Here is an 18,911-nt window from a genome sequence, read left to right as displayed (position 1 = left end):
AGGGAGGAAGGCAGGCAGGAAGGAAAGAAGGTAGGAAGGAAGGAAAAGAGGAAGGAAGGAAGGGAAGGAAAGAAGGAAGGAAGGAAGGAAGGAAGGAAGGAAGGAAGAAGGGAGGAAGGAAGAAAGGAAGGGAGGGAGAGAGGGAGGAAAAAAGGGAGGGAGGGAAGAAAGGAGGAAGAGAGGAAGATGGGGAAAAAGGATGAATGAAGCATTTGTTAAGTACCTAATATGTGCCAGGCACTGTGCTAAAAGCTTTACAAATATTATCCCATTTGATCCTCACAACAACATTGGGAAGCAGGTGCTAAAGACCCCATTTTATAGTTGAGGAAACTGAAGAAGGAAAAAAATTAAGTGACTTGCCCAGGGTCATAAGCTAGTAAGCGTCTGAGACCAGACAAGAACTGAGGGCTTCTTGACTCCAGGCCCAGTTCTCAATCCACTGCATCACCAGCTGCCTTTAAAATTAGGGTTCAGAACTCAGGGTCAGAATAAAGCTCCACAATGTCAGAGGAAGGGGATATTTTCAGCTGAGGACATTAAGGAGGGCTCCCTAGAGGAGACAGAGGGGAAAGCTTTTCTTCTGGACCTAAATAAGAAGAGGCAAGAGGTCTTATAGTAGATAAGAGTCAAGAAGTCTTGAGAATAAATCTGGCCCTCAGACACTTACCAGCTGTGTGATCCTGGGCAAGTCATTTAACCTGGGTTATCTGTAAAATGGAGATAACTGCACCTACCTCCCAGGTTATTGTGAGGCTCAAGTGAAATGACAATTGGAAAGTCCTTAGCATAGTGCCTGGCACATATTGAGTGCTATATAAATGTTAGTCATTCCTGTTATTAAGATCACAAAAGTTGGAGAGGGAGGAGAAAGCAAGTCTTTGTTCCACAATTCATTACTGAACAGACAGGGCACCCACACCACCTGATGGATATATAGATGAGACAAAGTCCTTGTTTGTAACAAGCTAATTATTTAATTGGGTATAAACACACACACACCCCCACACACAAAAAAGCTAAATGGTAACAAATGCAAAGGACAAATGAGTGGGACAGACAAGAAAGAAGCTTGCCCTAATTGAGCCCATGGGTGTGCCTGGAGAGAAAGGGGCAGATAAAGAGAGAAAGGTGGAGAAATTTGAAGATTGGAATGATGGTTCCTCTTTTCTTCCTTGGGCAGCTTGGCTGAGAATCAGATCCATAACAAAGGGACCAAATCTCTGGCCAGATCCCTCTTGGTCAACAGAAGTCTGACTGTCCTGGAGTAAGTTGGATGCATTTTCATAGAAAAACCAGATGGCTGGTTTCTGAATACTTAGGGAATAGCAGCTGGTCCCTGCTTCTTCTGTCCTGGTGATTGAGTCCTAAGGCAGGGACTTTTAGTGAGACCCGTTCTCCCCTTCTTCCAGAGGCCTAAGGTGAAAATTATTAGGTCTTCTGTCCGTCATATGCTGGGTGCCCAGATACAGGACAGTGACACAGGTGGTTGCTCTTCACCACTGTCTAGTATGTGATTCGATTGTCTTCCTTCACCAGTGATCTGAGTCCTTCAAAGCAGAGTCTAGATCGTTGGGGACTTCAGGCCATTCGCCTTTCCTTTAGTGCCCAGTAGTAGCCCAATGTAAGCCATCTTCAGCTGGGTACCTGAAGTTCCTCAGCACTTACAATCCTACTTATTTTCCTCTGGGAATGAAATACCTTTTTTTGTTAAAGTAGCTGGTTCCCAGCCAAGAGATACTGCCTGCTCCTACTCCCAGGTCCACGTTCTTTCTGGTGCTCGTCACGTTTCTACCCCAAGCAGGCTAGGCAGGTCTCTCTCCCAGGTGTGTGTCCAGCCCCAGTGGACCCCATGAGTTTTTTAAATCAATGATCTCACTCTCAGGAACCCTTTCCCTCTCCAAAAAAGGCACCAAGACATGAAATCTCAAACCACCCCTCCGAGACATAGTGATTTAAAAGATAAAAAACCAACCCTAAAATAACCAAAACAAAATGTACCCTTCCATGCTTGAGCTTCCCTTCACCAAATGAAGAAGAGGTTAACCCTATCATTCTCGCTGTCTTGTTCTTCTACCAGTCTTCGAAGTAACTCCATTGGACCACAAGGAGCTAAGGCCCTGGCAGATTCTTTGAAGATTAACCGGGTCTTGGTGTCTTTGAGGTAGGTATTAATGGCTCTTTTTGGCCAAAAGATTTGTGCCATGAGAGGGTCTAGGAAAACCTGAATGAAGTAGAAGGAATTTCACGAGAAGAGCTATGGTGATGCCAGCTCAAATCCCTTTGGTTGACCAGGCTAAAAGTTAGCAACTGCATACCCTACCCCAGCCTCTAGCGCATTCTAATGGCCATACTGGTCTATTCAGAGTCTCTTGGGATCTACGGGATGGGAAACACTAAGGGTGCTATGTTCCAGGGTGACTGTTTGATCCTATCTCAAAGCAAAGTCAAAAGAATATAACAGGGGGCAGCTGTGTAGCTCAGTGTATTGAGAGCCAGACCTAGAGATGGGAGATCCTAGGTTCAAATCTGGCCTCAGACACTTCCCAGCTGTGTGACCCTGGGCAAGTCACTTGATCCCCATTGCCTACCCTTACCAGTCTTCTGCCTTGGAGCCAATACACAGTATTGACTTCAAGATGGAAGGTAAGGGTTTTTAAAAAAAAGAATATAACAATCATGGAGGACGCTTATTGAGTGCCCTTCATGTAGGAAGAGGCATGAAATAGTGGGTAGAATACCCCTCTGGAACCTCTGGAATACCATCCCTGCTTTCTGACCCTAGGCAAGTCTCAGTGCTGTAGGCAATTCTAAGACTATAAGTAACAGAGAAAGTACCAACTTGTGTTAATAGAGAGATTTTCTTCAGCTAGGAGTTCTCCTTACCAACGAGACCCAGGTCTGGTCCCTGTCCCTTACATATGCACACTATCTCACTTGAATCTCAGAGTCACCTTGTAAAGAGGAATTTTCCAATGAGAAATCTGAGCATCAGAAGTTTAGTGACTTGTCCAGGATCATATAGCTTATAAGTATATGAGAAAGGATTTGAACCCAGCTCTTCTTGACTCTAGAGCTGGACCTCTAACCATGACACCATACTGCTTCAGATGGTCTCTGAGTTTCCTTCCAACTCTGCGAGTCTTTGTTTACATGTTTCTCTTTTGCACTGCAGCCTCCAGAATAACGCCATCAAGGATGATGGTGCCAAGTTCATTGCAGATACCCTGATGGTGAACCACATGCTTTCTGTACTGCAGTGAGTGTCCTGAAGGCCAGCCTGGACCCCTAAAGTATTCTTCTCCTTTCCTTGTCTTCTGTAGATCACTTGGCACATTTCCTATGAGCAGGAATGAAGGGGGACAGGTCTGGTGGTCTCTAGGGCCTTTTGACCAGAATAACTGGTTTTTTCCAACATTAATTTCCCTGGAATAAAAAAAAAACAAATCAAAACAGAACTATGTTAGGAAAGAAAGACAAAAGGATAAAAGGAATAAAAATGATTCAGCATCCACATCTGACCCTCCTGTTATAGCTCTTTCTGCACTCAAAAGAGCTAACTGTAGTTTTTTGTTGTTTTTTTAAAGGAAGGCTCTGCCTTTTGGCCTTCTTCATTGTTTACAAATTTTTAAAGGCCTGTTCCAAACTGAAGAGTTCTCAGAGGACATTCTTTGGCTTAGAAGGCTCTCTAGCTTCCAACAACCTGCAAGTGTTTACTATTGGCAATGCTCGATATGAAGGGCTGGGAAGAAAAAATGGGTATGTTCCAGGCCCTACCCTCAAGGAGTCTGTGATACAATAGGAGGGACAAAAACGTAGACATCAATAAACACAAAAAATAATAACTGATATTTGTAAAACCATCTAAGGTTTGCAAGGTGCTTTACATTCATTATTTTGTTTGGTCCTGGCCATCGCTATAAGTGCTAAGGGTGTCATCCCCATTTCTAGATGAGGAAACTGAGTCTTGGGTTAAATGACCTGCCTGGGACACACAACAAGTGTGTATGTTAGGATTCGAATCTAAACCATTGTGACTTTAAGTCCTTAGTCTTACACTATGCTGCCCCCCTGAGGCAGAATGGATTAAATGTAAAGTATACCTGCAAACCAATAATGGGGTCTATTCGGTTTTGGGGGGTCCCAAAGCAACTTCAGACAGGTCCCTACTGACTCTTGTAAACAAAACCCTCCACACTTTTTATTGATATATTTTATTCTTGCATTGGCTAAATTTCTCCGCCCATCCTGACCTTTCTTCCTTTCCAGAAAGCAATTGCCTATATTTTTCTCCCCTAAATTTAATTAATTTTAAAACTACAATCTATGATTGTAAGTTTTAATCCCATAATAATTTTTAAAGAAAAAGATGAATAAGTTTTTTAAAAATCAGTAAAGCCAATCGATACATTGATCAGATTGCTACTTTGAGCCCTAACAAATGTTAGCTAGGCTACTGGAGACAGTTGCACAAACGCACAGATGTGGAGTAATTTCCATCCAGCCACACTTCCCAGTCCTTATTCAGGATAGAATTATAGCCTCACTGACTCACCTGGGTCTTGATCCTATATACTTTGGTGCCCAAAAGGAGTCTTCCCTCACCTTGGTTATGGACCTGCTATCCAATCCTGTTTCACTCCTATTCCCAGATCCTCACTTGGATATCACATTGAGGCTCACTCATAGGTACTTCCCAGAGATCTTAGAAAATGTGTAATTGTGGGAAGGCAGGCGTCCCCTGATTTACCGTATCCTTCCATCCCATTCCCTGCCTGCCCAGTCCTTTGTCCAGAGAGCAGCTGATGGGTGGCATTTATAAGTAATTCTCTTCCACAGACTACAAAAGAATGCCATTGGGCCCCTTGGAGCCAAGTCAATTGCAGATGCCCTAAAGAAAAATGGGAGCCTGAAGGAACTCATGTAAGGAATCCCTGAGAACACTTGTCTTTCTATAAAGTTCCTTGGTACCAGAGTGAGTGAAGGTAGGACCCTGGTGAAAAGTAGATACACTAAGTAGCTAGGGGAGCAGACGAAATCCAAGAGACCTGGGATCCACCAAGCCAACCATAGTTTCTGACTCTCTAAATGGCACTGGATGAGCTTCCATCTCTCAAGATATCAAGTGATATTTCCTGACTATATAAGTACTTCTAGGATCTGTGATTTCAGAGATCCCTCTACCAATGCCATTGACAATCCTTCTATGTATTAAAAGATGCTTTTTATTAGATACTATGGTTAACAGGATTGGCCACCTTTTGAGCAGCTTTCTGGTGATGATGAGACTCTTCTGAATCTGGTGAGGCTGGTCCTTGGACAACAGATGTGATTTCTTACCTGGCCCATACTTGAAGCTTTCCCAGATTGAGAGGACTTGTCAGATCATGTATTCTGTGTCATGGCTTTTAATTACCTAGTGTCACCTCCAATCAGAAAATGCCTCTAGTGGAAGATTTTATAAACAAAAGTTCAACCCGGGACTCAAAGACAGGAAATTGGCACTTTGGCTTCTTATCCTATGTAACTGACTTACTTGGATAATGGCTATTGGTCCACTAAGAACTCTTGAGAAGAATGGTGACCATCTTGATAGCTTTGGAAGTTATACTGACAGGGCTCCCCAATTTGTGGGAGGGAAATGTAAGGGGATGTAGTCAGAAGCACATGCCTGCCTCGAGAAGAGGATGGGAGAAGAGGGAGTGGGACTCTGGGCTTACCTCTATTATCTGCTTGTTCATAGATTTTCTAGCAACAGTGTTGGGAACGATGGCTCCAAAGCTCTGGCAGAGGCACTGAAGGTGAACCAAAGCCTCATCACCCTGGAGTAAGTCTGCTTAGTGGAAAGTCAAGACCATGTTCCCTGTTGGTGGTGGGCATATGAAGTATATTTTCTCCAAGTGGGGCTCAAGATGATCTCTTTAGGGCTTCTACAGGCATGAATTTTATATATATATATATATATATATATATATATATATATATATCTATGAAGGGGAAAAGAGACAGATATAGAGATGCAGAGAAGAAGAGAAATAGGTTGAGAGAGAGACACAGAGAGAGAGAGAGACAGAGAGACAGAGAGACAGAGAGACAGAGAGACAGAGAGAGAGGAGATGGGGTGGGAGGAAAGGATTTTTAATCACAAATTTTATTACTAGAAACTAACCAAGGATAGCCACAAAACACTGGGCAGTCCTTCAGTTTGCCACCCCACCCCCCAAAGCCTTTGCCTCTTCTTACGAGTTTCTGTACTATGTTCAATGTGAATGGCATGGGTCAAGTAGTCAAGAATGGAGGAGATCAAACGATGATGCTTTTGGAGTGATGTGGGTAGGGATGTGGTCCTAAAGAGGAGTAAAGAGAGGAGATGAAGCTTTTGCTCCTGATATGGTCCATGGGCTAAGAAGTTTGAAGACCACAGAAATGGATGTGTGGCCATTAGGAAGAGGATATCATCATCCTTCCTGGCTCCCCAGGAACATTATGTGTGTGGCACTCTTGCCTACATGGTTCATCTTAGGACCAGCCTTGTCCGATAACCACCAAGGGTTCTTCTTAGCTCTACAATGGTGTTGGGCAAGGTCTAACCTCTGGTGGTTAGAAGCTAGAAGACTATAGCCTACCTTCAACACCTCTCCCATATGACTAAAGGCCTCTATTAATAAAATGTCACAGTGGTGCTGCATGGGACTGTGCTGAAATCAAGCTACCTGGCCTATCCCAAAATCATATCCATGACTAGAGCTGTCCCAGTGACTCTTGGGCAGAATTTGAAGATCATACATATACATCCCATAAATTCCCCACTGTCCCTGAGGCATTTAGGTGTTCCTGCCCCTCCTTATTATCATTCTCTACCTTCAGGCTGTATGTTGTTTTGTAACATCTCTTCCTATTCAAGATTGGCCTTGGCATTCATTTTAATCTACTACCATTATAAATATGTTGGGAGGGAACACAGAGCATTATTTATCCTAGACTACCAATCCCCAGGATATCCTGCCCATGACCTTAGTTTTATTAGTTCCCTCTTGTCTTCAATCTGTGTGAAGCCCTAAATGCCTCAACTTTTAAGGGTAAGCAGGAGTACCACCATGCTCTCTTGAGGCAGGGTCAGAACCCTGAGGATCTTTGAGCAAATCCAATCTATTCTGAAGCAGTGGGAACATGGGAGTGACATTGCTTTGTTGTTGGAGATAAAGGAAAAGGTTAGGGGTACAGTCCATGGCCACTTGGGCCCCAGTAGTCCAATTTCCTAATCCAAACTATACCATATAAATCCTCTATACTCTGCAATCTCAAAACAGTGAATCTGAGCATCTCAGAGAGGGAGAATGGAGCTGCTGGTGGGAGATGCCAAATGCAGGGATAGGAAGCAGGAGACTAAGATTTTAACTCATAGGTTCCTTGAAGTAAAAGCCTTGGGCAGTTACACTTTTGTGGAAAGGGGAAAAATCAACTGGGAAAAATCAATTTTGTAGGAGGATATTGGTTAGACTACAGGCTCCACAAAGGCAGGCACCTTGCCCTATCAAGACTTTAGATCTCCCTCAGTGCTACGCACAGCCTCATAGTAAGTGTAGGAATGAATGAATGAATGAATGAATGATGGAAAAGCATTTATTAAGCTGCCAAAACCTGTGCTAAACTCTGAGAATACAATGACAAAAGTAAAGATTGTTCCTGCCCTCAAGGGGAGTAGCAGCCAGGCTGGGACAAAGTTACAGGGATGGCGAGTGGAGCCATTGGGGCACAGATTGATCCATGAATGATAAATGTCTTGAGATGAACTGATTCAATTGGCAACTTTGGCCTCATTAGTGCAATGGATAAGCAGAGCTTACTCATTAGCCAAGGTGGGACACTGACTCCCCTATTGGTGGCCATGGTACATTTCAGAGTGTAATGGTTTCCTTCCTCTCTCCATCTTTAGCCTTCAGAGTAATTCCATCAGTGATGCTGGGGTGGCTGCCTTGACACGTGCTCTTTGCTCAAATCAGACTCTCCTCAGTCTTAAGTAAGTCCTGGTTCCTGCTATCCAACTGGGAATTCCCATTTCTCAAAGGAAATCTTTGCTAGGGCCAAAAGGGACCAATTTATCATTGTGGAGGTATCATTCAGGACACCTCTACACCCAAAGGAAAGAGATCTGGGGGAGACTATGTTGTGGCTGCCTGCAGCCACAAATTAATATATTTGTGGGTGGACACCTGAGAAGGAGAGTTAGAAACGGAGGGAAGATGGGTAAAGGAGATAGAGAGAAGGAACACAAGAAAGGAAGTAAGACTCAGACAAAGGCTTCAAAAACATGAGATCCAGTGTGCGTGCTCCTCTGATGGTGGAAGAGAGCTACATGTGGCCCCAATCTTTTATTGGACAATCAAGGAATGGGGAATGAGAGGTAGCTAATGAACATGTGACAGCATATTATTCAGCATTGGCTCAACTGACCACAAGATCAAAGGGGAGGAGGTTAATCAATCATGTGACCTGGTAGGGAATCTGGTCTGTCAAGGTAGGAGCTAGGACCCTGTGGCAGCTAACACCCTGTCCAGGAATTCTCCTGACTTTTGGACTGTAGGTTTGGAGAGTGGTCAGAATTTAATAGAGTGTCAATTAAATACAATGATCAAGAAATAGTATGACTCTGAGTCTGGTACATGAGCACATAGGTTACAATATTAATACATCAATGATACTTTCAAGATTAGAATATACCTGGGATACCACAGACCAGGGCCTGCCAAGGGGTGAATTGCATACTAAAGCACTGAGGAAATGCTGTCTTTGATGCCCACAGAAATGGATTTAGGAATCAGTTGCAATTATAACTTTCTTCCTTAGATCCAGATTAGATAAGGGTAATCTGGTCTGGGTTGGGGTTTAAATCCTGACCCTACTATCTCTGTGATCTTAGGCAAATTGCAGTTTACAGTTTACTCATCTGTAAAAGGAGTGGTTTGGACTATATAATCATCAAGATCTTGTCCAGTTCTATGTCTGTGGTCTTAGTTATCCCTTAAAAAAACAGAACTTGTTTGTAGTACCACTTTCCCCTGGTGCCACAGTTCATCTCATTCTTTCTCTCCCTCTCTCCTTCCCTTTCTCTTTCCCTTCCCTTTCTCTGTCTTTGTCTCTGTCTGTCTTTCTGCCTCTGTCTCTTTCCCCTAACTATTTTGATGTTGGGCTGGGGAGCAGACAGCCAAAAGGCTTTCCAGGAAGTTCAGAACCCTCAAGGAGGGGGAGCTGAGGAAGGTGATGGGGAAGAGACAGATTGATGACAAGCAATGATTTGGGGAGGGCTCTCTGCAAAGGGGTATCTAGTATTGGTCTCCTCTAACCCCTCCTCCTCACCCTGTCTCTGAGCTTGGCCTCCCACTCAGCCCTGTGGTTTGCAGGTCCCATGGGCATCCAAGGTTTCTCGGGCCTCAGATGGTAGAGGTGTCTGAGATATTCTCCTCAGGTGGGCCTCCACTCCTCACTTTGGAATACTGGAGATCAGTTTCTCTCCTCAGCCTCCGAGAAAACTCCATCAGTCCAGAGGGAGCTCGGGACATCGCCAGTGCTCTGTGCAGCAATCGGGTCCTCCAGAACTTGGAGTAAGTCAGGTCTCTGGGGAGGAAGGCTTGGTGAGGAGGGTGTAGTAGAAGGCAGGGGCATTAGCTCCTTGATATGTTTTTTCTCAAGATGGTTATTATTTTAGTGTCATCATAAGACAAAAGAAACTTCATCTGTGAGTTTCCGCCTCCCCAACCAATCCAATTGCTGGTTTCTCTGATGCTCAAGGTAGGTATAAGAGAGACTAGAAGAGAACAATGATCCTTCCTGACTTTATGTCACAATGTCAGAGAAAGTGTTGTAGGTTTCAAAACAGGAGACTTGGATTCTAGTCCAGTTCTACCACTAACTAGATTATTTTATTATCAGCAAATCATTTTTATATTTGTCTCCTCCTCCCCCCTAGCACCAAGTATAGGCTTGGCATGTAGTTGTGTAGTTATAACCAAATCGTTCAACCTTTGTAAGGCATCTAATAAATGCTTGTGGATTAAAACCATGTCTCACCCCTAGTTTTCCCATATATGAAATGGGTATAATATCTGCTCTGCCTACCTCAGATTGTTATGATAGTAGATAAGAAATCTTTAAGTAGTCTTTTAAAGTCACAGAAGTTTCTATAGACCAAATAGAAGCAGATCCCTGCACACCATATATTGACTTAGAAAACAATAAGTTAACATTATCTATGTTGTATTTTTATGTATTTTGCTAAACATTTCCCAATTACATTTTAATCTAGTTCAGCTGCACTCTGGAATTTTGCAGCCTGCGGTACATAGTCTGACATCTCTGCAAAATGCAGTGACTCAATTAGAAAAAAAATCCTAAAAGAGGAGAGATTTAGCTTAGCTGTAAAAAAAAGAACTTTCTTAAAGGACGGATTAACCCTAGACTGAGTCGATAAGGGAAAATGTGAAATCATTTTTCTGGGAAAGTTCTAAGTAGAGATTAGACATCAATCTAGTCCTCTGGAAGGATTTAGGAGACAGTCTTTCAAGGGAGCAAGCTCTATCCAGTCATAATAATAAACAGCTATTTAACAGTGTTTTCCTTATAGCAGTCCTGAGATTGGTAGGTTTACAGCTATTTCCTCATTTTATAGATGAGGAAAATGAATGTCAGCATCAGGACTTGAACTTTGCTTTGGTAGTGTTAACATTGATGACATAATCCTTTCCCTAACCTACTCTCTTCTAAAGGTTTCTAGTCTAGAATTCACGACAAGGCGGGGAATTAGGTCCGAGAGGAAAAAGTCCTTGTGTCTGGAAAGAATACTTGCAGACAGACAATAACTGAGCCCTGGACCATGCAATTCACAATCCGTGTTCCTTTGCTCTTACTTAGCCTGACAGCCAACCTTCTCCAAGATGAGGGCGCACAGGCCATTGCGGTGGCAGTGAAAGAGAATCGAGCACTCGCATCCCTCCAGTGAGTTTTCCCCTACCCACATCACAACCCTCAACTTCAGCATCCTTATAAAAAAGTTAACTGTCAGGGTCACTCCACACCCTACTGAGAAGTGAACAAAGGTCCAGCGAATATTCCTACCCCCTCCATTTTACATTGTTCTTTCCCTCTCTCGTTATCTTTCATTAACTTACCTGAGGTACATCCCTTTGCCACAGAGGCAGTGAGGTGCCCATTCAGAGAGAATGCTGGACCTGGAGTTGGAAAGATTTAAGTTCAAATCCTGCCACAGATCCTAGCTGTGGGGACTCGTGATGAACCACTTTACCTCTGTCTATCCTAGTTCCTTCAACTGTAAAAATGGGGCTCATCAGGGGCAGTTAGGTGGCTTAGCAGATAGAGAGCCAGGCCTGGAGATAGGAGGTCTTGGGTTCAAATTTGACTTTAGTCACTTCCTGGCTATGTAAGCCTGGGTAAATCATTTGATGTCCACTGCCTAGGCCTTACTACTCTTCTACTTCGATACCAACACTTAGTATTGATTCTAAGAGGGAAAAGAAGGACTTAAAAATGTGGCTTATGCTAACATCTACCTTCCAGGATGGTTGTGAAGATCAAATGAGATCATTGCAAAATGTTCAACACTCTAAGCACTTAATAAATGCTTCAGCCTCCAAAGAAAGAGCTACTGGAGTCAGATAGATGCAGATCAAAGCATGCTATCTTTCACATCAGTGCATTTATGGTTTCATTTTGGGGTTTTGGTTTTATATGAGTGTGCTCTTACAACAATGACCAACATGGAAGTGTGTTTTCCATAATCATAAAAATTTAAAAATAAAGAAATGCTTCTTCCCTACCTCTTCCTGGCTATCTAGTCTGATAATCTATAGCTTGCCCAGTTTGCTAATGACATCCTTCTTAGGGGACATAGCAAGTCATTTGTTCATTCTGAGTCTCAATTGCCTCATCTTTCAAGTGAGGGACTTCAGACTAGATGACTTAAAAAGCCCTGTCAAATTCTAAATCCCATGGACATGAGGGCAGCTGGGTTGCTCAGTGGATTGAGAGCCAGGCCTAGAGACAGGAGGTCCTGGATTCAAATGTGGCCTCGAACCCTTCCTAGCTGTGGGACCCTGGGCAAGTCACTTAACTCCCATTGCCTAGCCCTTAATACTCTTCTGCCTTGGGACAGAAGGCAGAATCGATTCTAAGGCAGAAGGCAAGGGTTAAAAAAAAATCCTGTGGACACTGTTGACAGTGATTTCAGTATCTCAAACCCCCAGTGTAGGAAATCCTAGGTCATGAGGAGATTTATTCTTAATACTGAATTATTTGATTTCTAACAGGACTCTAACATATTTTTTAAGCTTTTCCCCTTATTCCTTTGTCCTGACAATCTTAGGGATACTCTCATATTTTCTGCCTCAGAGCAGTTTCTAAAATTGGGATAATTAAGCTTGAAAATATAAATTCTCTCTTGTCAAGTAAACTAATTTTGGCCACTGTTGGGAGTAGGGGTACAGCATGGCAACATCCTCGATTCCCACGTTGGATGAACAGGGAAAGTCAATCTTAACCAGAACTAACTTGATTTCTTCATCTAGATCAGAAAATCTACTGGTACTAGAATCCTATGAGTAGGCATGCAATTTTCCCTGTCATCATGAGGAGATTAGAAATGGACTAGAAAATATTAGCCCACCTCCTCATTAGGTATCCATCAATTAGAGATGCCTTGGGGAGAGCTGAATAATGAGCTTCCAAAATTGTATTTAAGGACTCAAGATGGTGCATGAATTTGTTTTTGGTCACTGACCATTAATTTATGGATTATTGTTAGTCTAATCGATAAAATTATTTTTCTTACCCAGAACCCAATTTTTCAGAATTTTTGCCCTTCACAGCAGCTAGAGGGTTGTATAAAGGCACTGAGCACTCAAAGAGAGGATTGGTCCTGGGAGAGTCCACATTTGGGCCTTTGAACTAGCAATGGACTATGATAGATCAGGTATCAGTAGAATCACTGGCAGAGCTATGAGTGTAAGCACTGACTCCAGGTAACATAAAGAAGGCCTAATGAGGACCACAACTGTGGCCATCCATGTTTCCCCTTGGATAGGGTTTTTTCTTTTGTATTCAAAGATAATTTATTTTCCCAATTACACAGAATAAAATTTTTCAACATATATTTTCTGAAATTATAAATTATAATCTGAAATTGCCTCCCTCCCTCTCTTTCTACCCCCCCTCTTGGAAATGGTAAGCAATTGGATCTGGGTTATATGTGTATTATTATGCAAACATACTTCCATATTGGTCATTGTTGTAAGAGAATACTCATATAAAACCAAAACCCCAAATAAAACTATAAATAAACTAATGTGATGGTATGTTTTGATCTGCATCCAACTCCAACAGTTCTCTCTGGAGATGGATAGCATTCTTTGTCATAAGTCCTTCACAATTATCCTGGATCATTATATTGCTAAGAGTAGCCATGTCATTCGTATTATATTCACCATCATTGTATAATATGGCTGTTAGTGTGTACAATGTCCTCCTGGTTCTGCTTATTTCACTCTATCAGTTCATGTAGATCTTTCCAGCTTTTTCCGAAAACGTCCTGCTCATTATTCCTTATAGCACAATAATATTATATCACCAACATATACCACAATTTGTTCAGCCATTCCCCAAGTGATGGACATCCCCTCAATTTCCAATTCTTTGCCCTTATAACTTGTTTGGTTTTCCATGGTGATCTGGGTTGATAAGGCAGGATAGAGTATTTTTGGCTCTCATTTCTGAAGTTCAAATTCCACCTCTGACACTATCTGTGTAACCTTCCTGGGCCTCAGTTTCCTCATCTGTAAAATGAGAGTTCAACTAAGTGCCTCTGAGGGTCCCTCTCAGTTTTAGTTCCATGAACCTGGAAACAAAGAGGGATTGGATTAGCCCTGGAAAATGAAAGCAGGGCCAGCCAATAAAATGTAGGCATTTGTAGTTATTTTGGAAACATTTATTAAAGTTTTACTCTGATAACTCATTGCAGGGTGGAGGTAACTCTGTGTTCTCAAAGGCTACCGCAGAAAAACACAAAGCTCTGCCTAATCTTGCCAAGCTAGAAAGGTTTCATATATGGAAATGGAGCTGGTGACAAACTCTGTCTGTCATAGAAACATCAGCCTCACTGATGTTTTTTCTCTTTAAAGAAATTTTTTATTATTAACTTAACCATCATTAACAAACACAAACATTTCAATATATGAAGAACAAAAGAGGATTATGTATGAAACTGTAAACTTCTAAGAGGTGCTATTTAATAAAATAGTAACAAAGCCACCCTTATTTAGGTCCCTTCTAAACTTTTTCTGGTTTCTTTTGTTTACTTTAATGTTTTATTGATTCTTTCTCTTTTCTTTCTCTTTTTTCTTCTTTCCTCCTTTCCCATTCTACCCTGCTCCTTCCTTCTTTTCCTTTTTGCCCTGGTTGCTACAATCTACTCACTTCCTACCACTACTACCTCACCACCCCCAAAATATAGGTCCTTCCAAAACATATTAGCCATATTTGAAAATGTACAATTAATTCTGTACCGCTAGACCATTCGTCCTTTGTGGGAAGCACTTCATCTTTTTGGGTAAGGATGTACCTGCCCGTCTTGGCCCCTTTTCCCTGAGACCACATAATCACTTATGTTTCCTGGTATCTTACCCTATGCAGCTTACAGTGGAACTTCATCCAGGCCAATGCTGCCAAGGCCCTGGGCCAAGCACTACAATTCAACCGAAGCCTGACCATCTTAGAGTAAGTATGTGACCCTCCCTCCCTGGGCACCTGGGAAAGCAGCATGAAGGTAGAAGCAAAATAACTATGGCTAGAGAGGAAAAACTACATGGTTGTGGAAGATCATGCCAATGGCTATCAAGTACTACAGGAAATAGGGCTGAATTCTAGCCCCTGAAGCAGAAAAACTAATGTTTTTTTAAAGGACTAGTTTATATATAAATCACTTAATACTTTAATGCCCAGAAATTAAGCAGGCTCTATTGCTTTCTTCCAGTCTGAGGGGAAAAAAGACAACATGACTGATTTACTAGAACAATTTGAATCTAGGAGTTTTGTTAAATTTAATTTTCTGAGAAATATTTTGTTAACAAAAAAATGGACCAAATAAAAAAATTCATTTTACTTCAATCCTTCCCTATCTTATTTAGTTATATTAGGTGTTCAGAGAAGACCAGTACTTCTGGTGTGAGGACTTGTCAAGCCTTTTGCAGGGTTTTTTTCCTCCTTTAGTGTCCACCTGCCACCTAGCTCTCACTTGTGACTCTAAAAAGCAATAGCATGAGCAGTGGCCATACCCTGGTAAAATCATCTTGGCAGACAGGCTAAATCAGGTTTAGGGTAGTTGATAGGTTACAACCCTTCAATGAGTTAGGGGATTGTCTACCCCAAACATGTGAAGACTCCCCCTCAGAAGAAGCTGAGAAGAACAACTTGTACAGCCATTAAAGCAGCTGAAGCAGGAGCTGTGGAGTGCTTAGAGCTTGGTCAGACATGGAAGATGCCAAAGTCATTCACTGCATCCTAAGCCATCCACCAGTCCTATTGACTTTTGTCTTGCCAGTTGACATTGATGGCTCTGGAAGAGAGAGTAAAACTGATGACTTTGTGCAACTCTGCCTCACTTAAATCCAGTTCACACACAAGTCAAGACATCATCCTGTGATAGCAGTTGTCCTCTTCAAAAACGAAAGATAGTAACAAGTATAGTGAACCACTGAATCTTTTTTTGATAGGTCAAGATCTTGAAGGGACTCAGGGTCACCATTTTGAAGATCATTTATACTTCAATGTTGCTTTAGACATAAGAGTTAAAAGTGTAAGAGATGGACCCCAAAACATCTTCTGGAGAATAAAAAACTGAGTCCCTGACGCTGAATATTATATGAGCTTGTTTTGTTGTAATTTGTCAGTTCTCCAAAAATGAAAAACCCTTGAAACTCCAGGTGAGGGTTAAGGTTATTGGATTTTGGTTAACTGAAATTTTGCTGTACATACTAGTTGTTCTCTGGGAGGTATTTCCAATCTGGACTTTACCTAGAACAGCATGGGAATGGCTGAGACACAGAAAGCAGAGAATAAAGAGAGGACTCATTGTGTTACAGTTTACAGGAAAATGCAATTGGAGATGAAGGAATGATGGCCCTTGCCAGGGCACTGAAGATAAACACAAGCCTCACAGCTCTCTAGTAAGTCTTCAGATAATATAAGCTAATAGTCAAGGAAGCTAATCCCTTTCCTCCCTGTTTTTACACACACACAAATGGTTTTTGTTTGCCAGTCAAGAAAATTGTTTCCTTAGGTTGGTGCAGCTCTCATAAATTAAGGAACTAAAAATAGACCATTTAGAAGGTAGACATCAAAGTAGGAAAAGAAAAGTCTATTCTCCCCAACTTTTCTTGGAGACTTCCCTTATCTTTCCCCCTTAATTTTAGTGCCTTTCCTTGGAGACTACCTTTAATTTATTTTGTACATACGTTTATCCTCCATAGTTGTTTATATGTTGTTTCTCCCATTAGACTCTGAGATCCTTGAGAGCAAGGACTGTCTTTTGTCTTTCTTATTCTCATTGCTTAGCACATAGTAGGCATTTAAATGCAAATTGACTATTTGGTTCTAATCTTAGGGGTTCTTGGGCCTGCTGCAACATAAGGGAAGTCTGAGCAAAATGATGTTATTCAATTCAATACACATTAAGTCCCTAGGCTGTGCTTTAGATACTAAAAAGCTGTTTTATAGATCCAGCTCTCAAAGAACTTACAATTCATTTTGAGTGAAAGACGATGTACACACATAACTTCAATACAAGGGAGGTGATAAATGCATTAGAGAAGTCCAAAGTGCTCTAAGAAATTTGAGACAGCCAGAAGTGTGCTGGTAAAAGTTTAACAACCAAGTTTCCAAAAATGCATGACCTGCTTTTTATTTATTTTGAAACTCTTACTTAGAATCCATGCTAAGTATTGATTCCAAAGAAGAAGAGTGAAGGGCTAGGCAATTGGGGTTAATTGACTTGTCCAGGGTCACACAGGTAGGAAGTGTCTGAGGCCAGATTTGAGCCTAAGACCTCCCATCTCTAGGACTGAGCCAGCTAGCTGCCCCCATGACACACTTTAAGAGTTTAATCTGCATTATTAATGTTTTATACATACCTTTCTTAAATATAAACAATGAAAAAGAAATCAAGCCTTGGTTTGTAGAGTTAATGAATTCCCAAAGTGTAAGAAAATTTCCTCTCTCCACATAGGATGAGCTGGCTCCAATACTCCAATCTTAAATTATTAGTATTTTATGGGTAATTCGATCAGAAAATCAAGTATTTGCTATAACTGAAATAACAAATAAAAATTGGGTTTGGGGCAAGAAATGAGGAGGTAAGACAGATGTGCTTGTGCTTGTCTCATATTAACAATATCCTTTCTTGTAGTCTTCAGGTGGCATCGATTGGGGTGCTTGGGGCTCAGGCCCTAGGTGATGCCTTGGCTGTGAACAGGACCTTGGAAATTTTGGAGTAAGTATATTAGCCTTTAGGGCTGCTGCCTCTTATACAAAGTACCTAAGTTGATTCAAGAAGCTTGGATGTGAATTTGCCTATCAAGTCAAGCCAGAAAGCATTTATTAAAAGGTTATTATGTGGGGGCAGCTGGGTAGCTCAGTGGAGTGAGAGTCAGGCCTAGAGACAGGAGGTCCTAGGTTCAAACCCGGCCTCAGCCACTTCCCAGCTGTGTGACCCTGGGCAAGTCACTTGACCCCCATTGCCCACCCTTACCACTCTTCCACCTATGAGACAATACATCAAAAGTACAAGGGTTTAAAAAAAAAAAAAAAGGTTATTATGTGCCCAGCACTCTACTACCCGCCGCCAGTTCTGACTCTCAAGGAACCCACACTCTAATGGAAAGACAACACTCAAACAATTATGCGTGATGGACAGGATAAACTGGACTGAAGGTAGGATTTTAGCTGGGACCTCGTAGAAGCCAGGGAAGCCAGAAGCATAGAAGAGAGGGAAGAGAATTCCTGGTTTGGATGACAACCAGTGAAAAAAAACCCAGGTTGTAAGATTGAGTGTCCTGAAGAAGCAAGGAAGCCAGTGTCTGTGGATCAAAGAGTCCATGAAGGGGAGTAAAGAAAAGGAATATGGGGCTCTGATGGGAGACAGATTCCCTATGTATGGTGAGGACTTCCAGATGTTATATGGGAACGATGCCACTTCCTCCCCCATCCCCCACATATGATGTATACAAGCACAGGATTCATTTCAGGGATTCTAGTCATCTGATTGGGTTAGCCTTGGTGCTGGTAACTGAAATGAAAGCAATAGAACTGGGAAAGTGCTGCCTCACTTACACGTCTGGATTCACAAGAATTGCTTCTCCTGCTTTGGTTGGTCCTTTTTTTTCCCCCTGTGTGGTACCCCTTAATGATATCTATATAGATCTAACATCCATCTGGGTTCATATTCTCATGATGACACATTTTCCCTATGAATTCCAACCAGTTAAGAGTTTTACACACAAGGAATCACAGTAATGTAAAAGAACATTTACTAAAGTAGAAATGCAAGGTAAATAACAAGCAGCAGCTGCTGCATAGGGGAATCAGGCTTCTTGGTGCAGTGACAACTTCATAATTACTAAAACCAAAAAGATCTTGTTATGTCAAAGTTTGAAGAAAAGTTGCCATTCTCAAGTGTTCTCTCTCTCTCTCTGTCTCTCTCTGTCTCTCTCTCTGTCTCTCTCTGTCTCTCTCTGTCTCTCTCTCTCTCTCTCTGTCTCTCTCTCTCTGTCTCTCTCTCTCTCTCTCTCTCTCTGTCTCTCTCTCTCTCTCTCTCTCTCTCTCTCTCTCTCTCTCTCTCTCTGTCTCTCTCT

The 18,911-nt window shown here is 42.0% G+C and overlaps 1 protein-coding gene across 1 annotated transcript in view; it reads left to right on the top strand.

Annotated features, from left to right (window-relative positions):
- The window catches only part of NLRC3 (NLR family CARD domain containing 3), a 41,174-nt gene that overhangs the window by 6,176 nt on the left and 16,087 nt on the right, over window positions 1-18,911 (top strand). The window contains 11 exon segments of the mRNA XM_044657975.1: window positions 1,184-1,267; window positions 2,081-2,164; window positions 3,176-3,259; window positions 4,840-4,923; window positions 5,744-5,827; window positions 7,937-8,020; window positions 9,519-9,602; window positions 10,909-10,992; window positions 14,698-14,781; window positions 16,146-16,229; window positions 17,468-17,551. Of these exon segments, the coding sequence (XP_044513910.1) occupies window positions 1,184-1,267; window positions 2,081-2,164; window positions 3,176-3,259; window positions 4,840-4,923; window positions 5,744-5,827; window positions 7,937-8,020; window positions 9,519-9,602; window positions 10,909-10,992; window positions 14,698-14,781; window positions 16,146-16,229; window positions 17,468-17,551 (924 nt within the window).

The sequence above is a fragment of the Gracilinanus agilis genome, chromosome 1 (genome assembly GCF_016433145.1).
Source record: "Gracilinanus agilis isolate LMUSP501 chromosome 1, AgileGrace, whole genome shotgun sequence".
Lineage (NCBI taxonomy): Eukaryota > Metazoa > Chordata > Mammalia > Didelphimorphia > Didelphidae > Gracilinanus > Gracilinanus agilis.
The sequence above is the reverse complement of the archived record's forward strand: the minus strand, read 5'-3'. Positions and strand labels throughout refer to the sequence as shown.